Source organism: Acomys minous (assembly GCF_964271855.1).
Source record: "Acomys minous genome assembly, chromosome: 16".
NCBI lineage: Eukaryota > Metazoa > Chordata > Mammalia > Rodentia > Muridae > Acomys > Acomys minous.
Genome location: NC_140498.1, coordinates 22,110,919 through 22,125,918, shown reverse-complemented (window position 1 = coordinate 22,125,918; position 15,000 = coordinate 22,110,919). Strand labels below are relative to the sequence as shown.

At 47.7% G+C, this 15,000-nt stretch overlaps 1 protein-coding gene across 6 annotated transcripts; it reads right to left on the bottom strand.

Annotated features, from left to right (window-relative positions):
• Positions 1–5,599: 5,599 nt before the first annotated feature.
• Positions 5,600–12,614, bottom strand: LOC311586817 (immunity-related GTPase family M protein 1-like). Of its 6 annotated transcripts, XM_084763033.1 has the most exons (5): positions 12,251–12,614; positions 12,011–12,069; positions 11,286–11,420; positions 8,939–9,167; positions 5,600–7,148 (listed from the first exon to the last, which is right to left on the bottom strand). In XM_084763033.1, the coding sequence occupies exons 4-5, from the start codon at positions 8,963–8,965 to the stop codon at positions 5,946–5,948; spliced, it is 1,230 nt and encodes a 409-aa protein (XP_084619159.1). In that variant the 5' UTR covers positions 8,966–9,167; positions 11,286–11,420; positions 12,011–12,069; positions 12,251–12,614; the 3' UTR covers positions 5,600–5,945. The 6 variants fall into 6 exon arrangements, with proteins under 6 accessions (XP_084619159.1, XP_084619161.1, XP_084619160.1 ...); XM_084763035.1 differs by lacking the exon at positions 11,286–11,420; XM_084763034.1 differs by lacking the exon at positions 12,011–12,069.
• Between the last annotated feature and the right edge of the window lie 2,386 nt (positions 12,615–15,000).

Sequence of the window (15,000 nt, the reverse complement as noted above, 5' to 3'; positions counted from 1 at the left end):
AACCTCTGCCTCACACTGTGCTAAAGACAAATCTATGACGAGACTTAATGCTTCCATCTCCGATTTTGTAGCTGAATTGTGGAAAAATTCTTTCCTCAGTGCTCATTTTCACAAGACACAATCACATTTTACACAAACGCATTCTTTGTTATGTTCAGGCATACTAGCAGATTTGGTTCCTGCTCGTACCTTTTACCAAATTCTGCTAGTTCTACAGATTCTGGTTTGTAACAGGCATGGTAGTCTAAATTACTTAGGAGGCTGAGGCGAGAGCATTGCCTGAGCCCAAGACTTTGAGATCAGTGTTGGCTAAATAGCAAGACAAAATCTCTAAACAAAAAAACCAACATTTATCAATCAAATGTCTTCGAAGGTGTTTGTAATTCAAACAGCCAGAAACGCCCTAGCGTTGGGCTGTTGGCGCCATCTACTGTCAGTACTTGGTGACTGCAACATCTTCACCACAGCTGGTGCAGATTTTAATTGACTCTGAGAAGTAACAATAGTTCTTTCATCCTCCTTTCTTGCTTGGCACCTGATGCCCACGTGATGATAAAAGCCCCATTGGGAAGAAATATATATATTTATTCAAGACAGAAGACTAAGGTGTCTTGGGATATAGTCTCAACAGAATTGTGGGCCAGGCCTTGGCAGTGCCAGGGAGAGAGGGAAACACCAGACAGTCGCTATGCATAGGAGACTTTTGGGCTCTGTACATCCTGACTGTTGGCATACTTCTAAACAAATATTTTCATCCCTAGTTCCTTAAATATATTTCTCCATTCTCCACTCCAATCCCTTCCAACACCCCAACACTAGGTAGGAGAGAAACAAGGTTAGTGGGGAAAAGGGGGCAAAGTTTTCCTTAGCTGCTTCCTGCTGTTCAGGGTCGTAGGGTTCCTTGGGGCAAGTCCAGTGCTCGTTTCAGGATCTCTCCAACTTCTTCTCGTCACACTGCATCAGCAGCAGCCAGGAGCAGCGGGGGGGGGGGGGGGAGCACCAGCAGCCTTCTTCTTTCTCTCGGAGGCCCCAGTCTCCCTTTGGATCTGGCTTTTATCCTCACTGGCAAAGACCACACCCTGGCACGAGGTAGTTCACAGCTGACAAACATCACATTTCTGTCCTCTCAGGAGGCAACTATCTGGACAAACAGGAGCAGCCCCCCTACCCCACACCTGGGATTAAAATGAAGACATGTTTGCATAGAAACCAAAAAACCTTCCACAACATCTGACTTTTGGGTTGTCCCCCCCCCAAGTCCCAGGACAATCTCACCAAGGTTTAAGCCTGGTCCTCTCCTGTCAGTGTGAACTGGACATCCGTGGTGACTCAGGACCTGTTCCAGATGCTGGGATCAAGATGAATGAGTTAAGCTGTTTTCAACTAGCTAGGAAAATGCTTACGTGTCAGTTATTGTAGTGGTAATAAGCCAAAGAGGCGGAGTGTGTGAGGCTGACCTGGTCCAGGCTGAAGGCCAGGCTTGCACACAGCCTGACTTAGCTTCCATGGCCAGGCGCATGGAAGCAGGCACTGGATAGGGCTATACAGGTCCAGAAGCTGCTGGAGGATCGAGAACCTCGAGGCCACAGCACAGCGTTTACTTATTTATTTGTTTGTTTGTTGTTTGTTTTTTGAGAGAGGGTTTCTTTATGTAGCCTTGGCTGTGCTGGACACACTTAGTAGGCCAGACTGGCCTCAAATTCACAGAGTTCCACCTGCCTCTGCCTCCCGAGTGCTGGGATTAAAGGCGTGCACCACCACAGGTTTGTAAGTTTGTTTGTTTGTTTATTAATTTGTCTTGTTTTGAGACAGGGTCTCTCTGTATAGCCTTGGCTGTCCTGGACTTGCTTTGTAGACCAGGCTGGTCTTGAACTCACAGAGATCCACCTGCCTCTGTCTCCCAAGTGCTGGGATTAAAGGCACCACCAGGCATGACTGCTTCCCTTGTTTCTATAGCAGACAGGACCTGGTTTGGATGACTCCACATGTGGCTAGGAACAAGGCTGAGGGCTTCCTCAGTGCCTTGTTGCTTTTCTGGCCACACCCTTTCATCTCTGACTCTGTGCTCAGCCTCCCTCTCTCATAGAAGGCCAAGCCTTTTCTCCCTCCAGGCCTCCATGTTCTCTGTACTCTCTTCCCGCAGGCACTTCCTGTCTGCACTCAGTGTGTTAAACCTTTGCCTGGATTTGCTCTGAGAGAATCCATGTATTAAAGTTACGACTGGGCTGGAGAGATGGCTCAGCGGTTGAGACCACTGCCTGGCCTTCCAAAGGTCCTGAGTTCAATTCCCAGCAACCACCTGTGAGATCTGGTGCCCTCTTCTGGCCTACAATTGTATATGCAGGCAAAACATTGTATACGTAATAAATAAATAACTTAAAAAAATAATAAAGTTCCGACCATTTTTATTTCTGGTTTCTTCAAACCCCCACTGCACTTGGCTCTTTCTCCTTTTTCCAAGTTCTTAGCTCACTCAGTCTCAGTTGTCTCAAAAGGCTTTCAGGGAGGAAAAAAAAAATATATATATATATATACATACATATGCATATGCTGGAGAGAAGGAAAAGGAGAGTCTTTGAGGTAAAGGAACGAACAGAGATATGTAAGGACAAGGCAGCTCTGCCCCTGGGCAGGTGCAAGGAAACCTGTTTCTGGAAGCAGGGGTGCTACCTCAGACGTGGTGGGAAAGGAGAGGAGAGCCACGTCAACCGTTCCTAGTGATCCATTAGCTGCCAGGATGTTGCTGTGTCAGGAACGATGTCAGGAAAACAAAACCTTACAAGATGAACATGAAATGATTACCCAAACAAGTATAGAGTAGTAAGTGAAAACTGGGAACACTTCAGGCCTTACTGAGACATCCTAGTCACTCCTGTGTGCGCACATGTGCCTGTGCGTTTGTACCCAGACACAGTAATAGTCAAATCTGTCTGGGTGTGTGGAGAGTGGACAGCAGGAATGACACCCATGAAGCAACTTCAACGGTCATGCTGGGAGTTTGTGAGTAGGAGAGGAATATATCTCTGATCTGTGTAGTGTTGGGCCGGTGTCAAGCAGCCCAAGAATCTCCAGGAGGCAAAACTGATATAACAGCACAAAAGATCTTTATCATGACTTGAGCCTGGTCTCGGAGGCGACCCCCTGTTCTGTTTTTTATTTATTTATTTATTTATTTATTTATTTTTTGGTGGTTTTTTTTAAAAATAGGTCCTTTTCTCTCCCAGCGTTCCCAAAGTAAGGGTGTGTGTGTGTCTCAGCTTGGCAAGGACTTATCAGTAAAGCTACATAAGGGGGTCTAGTGTTGTAAGGCGAGAGGCTACAGAAAACGTGCCAAGGGCACCGAGACTCCAACTTTCTTTTGATCTCCTTTTGGTCATGTCTTTGTTGTCCGTTTGGATTTCAGCTGAAGGTCCAGTCCAGTGCTAACTGGCCGCTGCTAGGGGAGTGAAGAGATAGTGAGGCTTGATCTGGCTTCCTTATCTCAGGTGGGCAGAAGGAACTGTGGTCACATGATTCGGCCTAGGGGAACTTTCCTGCAGCTGTGCTTAAGTTTCTCTGAAGCTGTGTTTTATGACTTGTCACTGTGCCCCTGGGATATAGATTTTAATTTTTTTTTTGGCTTCACAGTATTGAATTACCATGGCTGGGGAGCTTGTGGGGTTCTGTGCAGATAAAGAGACACATCTAGGGCTGGGCGTGGTAGCACACACCTTTAATTTAAGTTTTCAGAAGGCGGCACAGGCAGGAGGATCTCTGTGAGTTCGAGGCCAGCCTGGTCTACAAAGCCCTGGTCAGGGCAGCCAGGGCTACACAGAGAAACCCTGTCTCAGAAAACCACACACACACACACACACACACACACACACACACACACACACACACAAAGACACACCTAGCTTTTTGTCTCTTTTGTTTTTTTGAGATGGATTCTTGCTCATGATGTAATCATGATGTAATCCAGGCTGGTTTACAGGCTTGGCTTTTCTCAGCCTCCACCTCCCAGGTGCTGGGCTTGGTGGACCGCACCCCCATGCCTGACTGTAGCTCTCCCTTTGTCTCAGCCCCTTGACCAGTGAATGATCTGACAATCCTAATGACTAACATTGGCCACCCCCACAAGAGGCTGTGGGGATTTGGCCAGCGGGCAGCACGGGCAAGAGAATGAAGGAAGAGCAGTGAGGATAGAGTTTTGGCTCCTCCCATTCTTCTTTCTTCCAGGCACCTGGGACCCTGTGACTTCCATTTTCCCCAGTCCCCGGCTTTATTGACTGGGTATGTATTGTATCTCCTGACGTTTCACCCGAGTCTGACGTTTCACCCGAGTCTCCACTGTGGTGGTGTGGAGAAGGTGGAACCTTTAAGAGGGGTGCCTGGTGGAAAGTAATTATGCCCTGGGGTCACTGCCCTTGGAAGAGACTAAAAGTGTTCTTTCAGGCTGAATTATTTTCCCTGTAAGAGTTAGTTGTTACAAAAAGGGAGGGATTGAGCTGGGCGCAGTGGCACATACCTGTAATCCCAGCATTTAGGGAGGCAGAGGTAGGCGGAGCTCTGCCTGGTTTACAAAGTTAGGACAGCCAAGGCTACACGCCTGCCTGGCTTCCTACGTGAGCCTTTCCACATGTGACCTGCCCATGCCATCCTGATTCCATCCAGGATGAGGCTTTCATCAGCGGCTAACCCTATAGGTGACTCCGAAACTGTGGAAACACTTCAAGGTTTATTTATTTATTTAGCTTTCTAGGGCAAGGTTTTTCTATGTAACAGAGTCCTGGCTGTCCTGAAACTCGCTTTGTACACCGGGCTGGCCTCACACTCATAGAGAGCCACCTGCCTCTGCCTCTGCCTCTGCCTCCTGAGTGCTGGGATTTAATGTGCCACCACCCCTGCCTTCAAGATATATTTTTATTTTTGTGTATATGCATCTGTGTGAGTGTACGCCACCTATGTATGAATGCCCACAGAGTCCAGAAGATAACATTGGATTCCCTGGAATTACAGGTGGTTATGACCTTCTTGTGTGGCTGCTGGGGACAGAGCTCAGGTCCTCTGGAAAAGCAGCAGTGTCCTACCCACGGATCTATCTATCTAGTTCCTAAAACAATGAGTTCCAACCTCACCTCATTTCCTTTGCATCATCCAACCTCAGGGATTTTGTTTTATTACTAGGAAATAGACTAAAAGATTGCCCTTTGAAGCCCCGAGAAGGCCAGTCTTCCTTGTGTTGGCTCAAGGCTCAGCACTCTCTCTTAACAATCTCCTTGAACCCTTCACCCACACTTGAGAGAGATGTCCTTAGCAAATTCTCCTCCAACGGTCCAGCATGAAGTCAGATGATGCCCGTACTCTCTTGCCATGACCCTGACTCGTGTAAACCTGAGGTCCCTCCTAAGATGCTGTTCCCAGGAGCCGAGCAGAGAATGTGTGAAAGGTCAGCACCTTGCCTTAGCAACACTGTCTGGAGTACTAAACAGAACCCAGAGAACAGCGACTACCACACTCTCCATTGGCTTCCAATGTTGAAGGAAGTGTCCCTCTGTACCAGGTGGGTCCTTAACAGGGGTGTCTAGGGAAAGAAACGAGCGAGAGAATAGAAAGGCAGTAACGAGGAGGAACCGACTTTATTATTTTAGAGGAAAGTTGATTTAGACATACATCACACTTAACAATTGAAAGCAAATTTTCTATATTCCAAATCTAAGAATCATGGTCAAGGATTTTTTTTTTTAACAACTACTGCTTGTCCTGTCCCACAGGGGAACAATGCATTAGAACTGAGGTGAGGGAAATGAGTGATCTTTAACTCCTCTCAGAGTCTAAAACCCTTATAGGAAGTGCTGTTGTTACAGCTTTTGATTTCTAGTGGAGACATGGGTATCTAGGGAAGCGGATGCCAAGGCAGTTCTGCTCCCACGTGAGAAGAAGGGGGCGAGACCACCCCCCCTACACTAGATTTGTGGAGGGACGATGGAGTCTTTCAGGATTTTCTCCAGGACGGTCTTGGTGTCCTGGGTAACTAATAGAAGCATGCGTTCGTGTCTCATGCGTCTGAGCCTGCAGCAGGAGCCCCGGAAAAATTCAAGCAAATGGATGAATGCATTCACGGGTCCACAAGTCATCAGTCTCAGTCTCCAGTCCCCTCTGCGGAGCGTGTGCAAGTTTTGGGACCTCATGTTGGCCTTGTACTCTATGACTATTGTCCCCATACTCTGGGCTACCTGCTGGAGGGATTCGTCATCTATACCAAATATCGACCGGTACACTCTCAGACACTCCTCCATGTCATCCTCGTCCCTGACACCCAGAGAACTCTTCAAGCGCCCGTTGCCTATCCTCTCCTTCCATAAGGCCAGCTTAGCATCTATGCTCTTCTCACAAATGTCCCGAAGGTTCTTTAAGGGCTCACCGCACCTGATGTTAGAGATGTCTTTATGAAGTGTGTCCCTAAGCTTTGGGAAGTCATGCAGCAAAGGGTCTAGATTGGATACCAGGTATATGGGGGGTTCTGTCACCCTCTCTTTCTGGAGGTTCTCCAGGATATTCTTCTGGATACTCTGTAGGAGCCACATCTCTGATAGGACACTTGTGCTGAGGTCCCTGTCCAGCTTGGTCCAGACGATATAGAACTTCTTTCCCATCTTCTGGATGGTTTTGGCCAGCTTCACGTGATTCGAGCTGAACTGCTCAGAGGCGATGATGATGAATAGGTCAACCATGCTGAACTGCATCTCTTCTATATAGCTCTCTATAGTTTGGCCTGTGGCCCCTAAGCCAGGCAGGTCCCACAGCGCCACATTGGGAAAGTGGGATGAGGAGTAGGTAGCCCGCGTCTGAGTGGTCCTCACCACCCCGGTGGGAGCCGAGTCATCTTCCTCATGGCCAATGATTCGGAGTGCATTGATGAAAGATGACATACCATTGCCCGAGTCCCCAGTCACAGAGATGACCACTGGAATTTGGGACAATGATGCTATGGTCTCCTTGATCCCACGCACCAGTTCCAGCATTTTCCCTTCGTTCAAGGCCTTCTCAATGTTCCTGCTGACCTCAGGGAAAATGCTGCATCCCGTTTGATATGACGTGACAAAGGGGAAGGACGAGCTCAGGGGAGCGTAATAGGACTCTTCCATCTTGGGGAGTAGTGGCTCAACCTGTGGGAGTAGAAGAGTTGGGGAGTTAGACTTCAGGCAGGTATAGGAATGGACGGGCCTCACATCACAGCCTCAGGGTTTCAGATCCATAGCCAGAGGAGTTCTTTTACAAACAGAACAATTCAGGGGATGGGTGCACAGCCACAGCGGGATGCTCCTGAGGAGGTTGTGCAGCTCTCGTGCAATGAGCTATAGATAGAGTTACTCAGATCGCACAGGCCCCCCCCCCATGTCAGTCAAAATGAGTCCGCAAGAGTGATGGATGCCTGAAAGTGCTAGCAGCCAGCTCTCTCTACTAAGCCATGTGCCGGTGAGGGAGGGCCTGCAAGCCTTAAGTACAATTTAATTACTGTTTTTCTAAAAGGCACACACGACTACCCTTTCCTTTTGCAAGTGATGTTTTTCATTTGGAATCACTCTATTTTATATTTTATTTTATTTTTTTTAGTAAAAGCTCATTTCCTACTAACTTCCACGTACAAATCAAAACAACTTCTACATGGCCTGCTACCGGCTCTTTGGGCAGCACTTAGGTTTGTATAATCCTGTGCACAACTGTGGGTAGTGTTGTTATTATTATTGGAGGCTCTCAAGTTGACATGTGAAAGTACATTTTTCTTGTTGGCTGATTCCTTGAGATGAAATTAAATAATCAGTGGGACTGGGATAGGACTGAGAAAAGAATTGGTTGGGAGGGCCACCAAGTTAAAATAATTTTTTTTCTGAGACAGGGTTTCTCTGCTTAGCCCTGGCTTTCCTGAGACTCCCTTTATAGACCAGGCTGGCCTCAAGCTCAGAGATCTGCCTGCCTCTGCCTCCTGAGTGCTGGGATTAAAGGCGTGCGCTACCAAAGCCCGGCTAACCAAGTAGACTTTACACAAGGTTGCAACACACAAATCAGTCCTTACTGATGGATTTGAAGAGTCCTCTCATCACAAATGACTGTGATGCTGTCCTCTCTTAAAATCCAACATTCGTCTTGTACACAAATACAAATAGATTCTCTAACTCAGAGCTGGTGAGATGGCTCAGTAGCTAAGGGCACTTGCTGCTGAATCTGATGATCTGAGTTCAATCCCAGGGGACCCACATGGTGGAGAGAGATCTGATTTTTGACAGGTGTCCTCCAACCCCACTCCTCCCCCCATGCATATCACACACACACTCACACACACACTCACACACACACTCACACACAGTGATAAATTATTATTATTATTATTATTATTATTATTATTATTATTATTATTATTATTATTTTGGTTTTTCGAGACAGGGTCTCTCTGTGTAGCCTTGGCTGTCCTGGACTCGCTTTGTAGACCAGGCTGGCCTCAAATTCACAGCGATCCGCCTGCCTCTGCCTCCCAAGTACTGGGATTAAAGGCGTGCGCCACCGCGCCCGGTTCAGAGTGATAAAACAATTCTAAAACCCAAGGCCTCCCCAGTAGGTCCTTTCTATCCCATTAGGAGTACCCAAAGGAACATCTGGAGAGCTGTCTCGTCCTCACACCGAGGGAGAAGGTTTTCCTAGAAGACCCACTATTTTTCTGTAGGACGCTCTCATGGCCATGGTACAGCCAACAGCTTCTCATCTCCCATCGTCTCCTTGGGCTCAGGCACCCCCTTCGCTCGTGCTTCTGAGTTAGTGCCTGGATTTAATCCACTTCTGTTTCCCATGGCCTTGTTACTCAGCCTCGGGACTTCTATTCATCCTTTATACAGGAAATTGGCCAAGAGACCATTCTGTGTCTGAGGAGCTCAGCTCCTTGTAGCCCGGATTTGCTACCCACCTCGTGGGACTTGTGTGACGATTTCATGAGAAGGTCTGCGTGCTGCTCTCTGGCCACCTCTCAGCTCTCTTGGGGGAGGCCCTCTGCTTTTATCAGGGCCTCTGAGGAAGCTGTTCCTTGGGGGTCTTCCTCCACTCTTAGACTTTAACCACACCGCAAGAAGGTCCTGTGTCTGTGAAACTGAGGTGGTTCCTTCAGATGCCTTATCTCACTTAACACTTCTCAAACCCTATTAGATAAATGGGATTCATTATTGTCTGTTGTGGGCGAGAAAACAGAGAATTATGAATAAATAGTCTTTTTTTTTCTTTTTTTGAGACAGGGTCTTGTTTTATAACCCAGACTGACCTCAAATTTATGGTTTCCCCCTACCTCAGTCTCTCTAGTGCTGAGGTTATAGGGGCATCCCACTGTGTCCAAGAACCAGTCTTGAATCATACACAGTGTGTAAGGAGCCCAGATGCTGATCCCTGGACTGTGACTCCGTGTTTCCGTCTGTAGAGTGAAGGCAACCCTACTTAACAGAGGGCTAGGTGCATGCTGAGGGACTTCCCTGGGGAACCCTGGTCTACCCTTGCCACCAGGTGTCATTTACCCTTTATGTGGACACACATCTCATAAGTTTAAAAAATTAAAAAAAATTTTTTTGTTGTTTTTTTTGAGACAAGGTTTCTCTATGTAGTCTTGACTGTCCTGGACTCGCTTTGTAGACCAGGCTGGCCTCACACTCACATCAATCCACCTGCCTCTGCCTCCCAAGTGCTGGGATTAAATGCGTGTGCCACCACGCCCAGCACATCTCGTAAGTTTGGAGACCTCTTAAGTGTGTCTATCCTCTTTTACAGGCACCCCATAGCTGAATCGCACTGGTAAAGGAGATTTTCCCCAGTGTCTCCAACTACTCAGAGCTTGTTTTAGGGTTACAACTCATCAAGAGGACAGAGATGCCTTATCAAATAACCACAAAGATGCCCAGAGTTCAGTGGGAGGGAGGATACAGGAAAAGTTGCTGTCACATTTCACATCTGCATAGATGCTGCAAGCCCTTCAAGCCCGTCACTATAGAAACTCTTTGGTGTTCCCTCTCCAGCAGCAGTTCCCAGGTGAGATGCTATGGACCAACCAGGGTGGCATGCTTCCTGCTTCAGGGTGTCAAGGGGTCGAAGGCATTATGGTGGGCTGGTATAGTTTGTGGCAAAGTTGGCTGGAAGCCAGGGGAGTAAAGCTGGGCAAAGTCTAGGAGGTGAGGGGTGAGGGTGGGGGGCTGGGACGGTGGGGGTGGAAGGATTCTGTAGTGGTGTGTGGAGACAGGGGACGGAGAAAAGAAGCGGGGTGACATTTAGTACTGTCTTGTCCTCAAAGCAATGAAGCAATTCTCCTCCCTTGCCTGTCATTGGCCAGGGTCTAGTTCTGTGTCTGCTTTCTTTTACTGTGAATTTTACCCACCAGACTAGAAGATGAGTGCAAACATGCTTTTCTCCAAACTATTTATATGACTGTGACTGAAGATGGGGGCTTCCCACCTGACTGCACACATGAGCACCCTGTACTACTAGACCCTGTGGGGGACGGTCAAGGCTGCAGCCAGGATCTAGGAACTCTCAAGAGGCTTTGTATCCTGCTGAAGGCGGCGCATTACAAACAGACTAAGAAAAGCAACTGGTAACTTTGTGAAGCTGTGGGCGCCTCCAGGAGCCACACAGGAGTGTTGGCATGGGCAGCTTCGGGGTCCTATGGCTGAGAACACAGACGCAGTATTTACATAGAGCCCATAGACCTGGAATTTTTTAAAACTAAAAAAAAAAAAAAAGATTCATATTTATTTTATGTATGTAAGTACTCTATCTGCATGTACATCTGCACACCAGTAGAGGGCATCAGATCTCATTATAGATGGTTGAGAGCCACCATGTGGTTGCTGGGAATTGAACCTGGGACCTCTGGAAGAGCAATCTGTGCCCTTAACCTCTGATCTAAATGGTTCTCCCACTTCCCTTTCTTGAGGACCCCACTCAGATTATACCGCTCTTTCCCCCTCTGCACCAGATTGAAGATCCACAAGGAAGAATGCGGATCCTTGTGACTGCTGGTCCAATCAGAGAGGAGAGCTGGGTCTGGGAATCGAATCGGATCCTTGGAATGGTGTCTTCCAGGAGACACACAGAACAAAGATCATGTTCACACACACTTGCCCATAGCTGCACACAGGAACCGCACAATTCACTCCGCCACCACTTTATTCTACCTATAGTCATTGAATCAAGGTTTTTTTTTTCCTATTTCTACTCCAATTAATTACCTTGAAAACATGCTTATTAGAACCCACTAAATAAGTTTCATGGCTTACCTGATGCAAAATTTACAAGTGGATCTTTTTCTGTGCAGGGCTCTAAATAGTTTAAGACTCACACAACTATTATGAGTCTCTCTCAGAAAGACTCATGGAAATGTGGGATCCAGACTGACTGGGTTGGTAAGGAACCTAAAATCAAGGAATTTCATGAACTAGTATCCTCATGTGTGCCAAAAACCCTCATTTATCCCCCAGTCGATCACCATTAGGAAGACTGAGAGAAAAATCAAGATGTCTATTTATTTCTGAAAAGTGTGATAAACTTTCTCATGGCAAACACGGACAATCCTGAGCCCAGCAGGCTCTGGAAAGATGCTGTTTGAAAAGCTCCCAGCTCATTAGCTAATCTGTAAATTCAGAGCTGGTGTTTTTAACTGGAGCCACTTTTTCCAATGCAAATAAAACATTTGAATAGTCAGACAGAAAAGGCCACTAAGATACCTTATACTCAAAACCTACCCAAGGAGTCCTCTTTCCATGGGTGGCCCGGATAAAAAACAAATTCTTTCTTTATTATTTTTTTTTCTTCTTCATATTTTTTCACGTATTTAGATATCGACTGGGGTCCTTTCTGATCTTGGGAGTTTATTTTTGTGGAGAGATGACGAGGCGCTATATTAAGAACATATGGGTTGGCACACTCTGCCCTCTTTTTTCAAACTTAGCTACTACTAGAAGACCCACAAGGCCAAGAACATGCGGATGAGATAGGCATTTACCTCCATGCTGGTGGCTTGGATGGGTTTGAGGAGCAAAGAGATTGTGGTGCTGTGAGGTACTGAAAACAGTAAGAGAGAGAGGGGGGGGGAGCAGAGGGAAGGAGAGGGGAGGCAGAGGGAGAGGGAGGGAGGGAGGGAGGGAGAGAGAGAGAGAGAGATCTTGTGAACAGTGCCTGAACAAAATAAACCAGGAAGGAAGCATGAGGGTGGCTAAGCTACACTTAGGAGCCTTTTACTTACGTGCTCCAGAGGAGTGGTTATATGTGACAGGACACTGGACCGTCACCCCGTTCCTTAAAAAAACGTTGCTGTCCTCCAGCACAAGTTCTCTATGGAAAGATCTAGAACTGTAATCCAGACCTGGGATACTCAGAGATGAGATGCAGAGGTCCGGAGTCCCTCTGAGAGGAGAGTCACTCAAGAAGGGGTCTGACCGTGTGGCTTTCCTTTCTGCCTCTGGTCTCTCTGTAGATTTTGCTTTTGCCGGGCAGTTTCTTGACCTGGGTCGGGCTTGCCACCGCCCAGCAGGGAGGGGACGCCAGTGAGAGTACCTTTCGGTTTCAAGTTCCTGGAAACGGTTGGTTTGCAGGATTAGGTTAGCCAGGATGCCAGTACTCTTCAGGGAGGGGCGGGGGCACTCCCGTGCTGTGTTCAACACCGGTAGGGGTGGAGTTGATGGATAGGGAGGGGGAGGGTGGAAGTGGGGAATGGGGGAATTGGTTGGACTAGGAGTTTGCCAGTCTGCTTAGCGACTTTAACAGCAGCTCAGGGTCAGTGCATCCGGTGTGTCTGAGCCTGCTACTTCTTTATACGAACAGCACCTGTGGCCCTGGACAATGCTAATCTCCGGACACAGTACATTCTGGCCCTCGCGTGCTTGGTGACCACTGCAGCCTTGTTCTGTGCGATGGTTTCCCCTGTCTACTGGCTCACTTGATTACCCCCACCTCACTGTCTTCATGGAGGAGAAAGAGCACCGGGGAGTAGGGAACCAGGCTCTTGTCTTTGCTAGTAGGGTATCTGAATGGCAAGAGGCCCTGAGCTGAGACGGGGTGTATTTTATTTTCCTAAGGTCAAGGAGTTGTTTTTTTTTTTTTTTAGGGAGTTGGACGCCTGAGCAGAAGCAGGGATTGGAGACCTTGGCCGTGGCATAGAAGCATCAGCCCCTGTGTGACGTTCTCATAAAGAAAAGCAGACACGTTCTCTAGCAACTGGTGACTGCCACAGAGATGAAGGGGGCAGATGGCGGGGGAGGCTCCATTATGCCCTTGGCTGCTTTTCTGTACCTACTGGCAAGTTCTTGCTGCACAGCTGAGTGAAGAGGAACAGGGGTGTGTATGTGAGCAGGGCTGAGCCTGTTTGTACTCACGGTGGAGGGAGACAAGTTGGGTAGTGAGGAGTAAGGAGACTGACACAGACAGGAACTTTCCAGAGCCTCAAACTTCTCCCTACTGCAGATTCAGTGCTACCCAGAGGTTTGGGCAATGTGAGCCTGTGGTCACAGGGAGCTCTCTGTCACCCCCTGCAGGTGACCAGTAGTGTGACCCTCTACTAGTGATGGTAGCTTTCTCTTTCTCCTTCCTGGAAAAGTGTGAGCTGCTGAGAAGAGGAGCAAGTGGGAGCTGCTTTCACATTCCTGTTCCTGCTTAATGAGCTGGCAGACTTTCCTTTTCCTTTTCCTTTTTTTTTTTGAGACAGGATTTCTCTGTATAGCCTTGGCTGTCCTGGACTCATTTTGTAGACCAGGCTGGTCTCGAACTCATAGCGATCCACTGCCTGCCTCTGCCTCCCAAGTTCTGGGATTAAAGGTGTCCACTATGCTGGGTAGTGGAGGTTTGGAGGGAAAGTCAGGAGCTGCCCTTGTTTGCTTTCCTCTAAGTTTTCCCCTGCCTTCGCCTCAAAGTCTGAGGAGAAACCAGGCTGCTGCAAATCTGTCTTTAGAGCCTGTCGGGGGCTGTCTATATGTCCTGCTTTCTTTATGAGGTTTCTATAAGAACACACAGGGCAGTGTAAGAAGATCAGGAAAGAGAGTTTCTGGAGCCTTCTATTTCAGTGATTCCAACTCAGAACATTTAGTTACCCCAGGGTAACTGCTTTTCTGTACCTACTGGCAAGTTCTTGCTGCACAGCTGAGTGAAGAGGAACAGGGGTGTGTATGTGAGCAGGGCTGAGCCTGTTTGTACTCACGGTGAAGGGAGACAAGTCTCCCTTGACCCCAGAGTCAGCCGCTCATGTTCTTGCTCCTGAGGAGAAACTGAGGCTGGGCACAGTGGGGTTTGTCATTATTGGGCATCAGGTAAGTGTCCTTCAAGGCAGGATGATGTAATGGCTGGATGCAGTTTGTAAGCACAGAGTATAGTCAGAACACAGGCAACCTGTCCTCGAAAATGTCATTTGCCAAGAGTCTTTGGGTGGGGCTGTCTGGAGTTGGGCTTTCCTGAGGACTAACTTCAGGCAGTTGCCTGTTTAGAAGCTTCCTACGTGAGCTAGATCATAGGGACACACACATAGGGAGCTAGATCAGGTGACAGAGGTACTGAGTTGCAGATTACCATGGGTTATAATAGTGAGTTCCAGGCCAGCTTGGGCTTCCTCACGAGACATTTGGAAGAATTAAACAAACAAACAAACAAACAAACAAACAAACATGAAAAAAAAACTCACAAAAAGCCATATACACAAAAAAGAGCGCACATATCAATCATTTTGCTATGGAAGGAATGAGGGAGTTTAATAATTTCTAACTCAAAGTCTGTCACCATCTTCACTTTGTGGTGTGTGTGTGTGTGTGTGTGTGTGTGTGTGTGTGTGTGGCCTTGAGGATCTGTATGAAGTGATAGGAGGATGTCATTTAGTTAACGTGTGTCCCTTCTATGGGATATGTTGTTGATAGCTGCTGACAGCTTGGAGTCTGGTAGGCTGGGCCCCCTGTACACGACTGTGAGGGTGGACAGAGACAGATGGCTGTGACCTGAGAAGGGTCTGGTTTG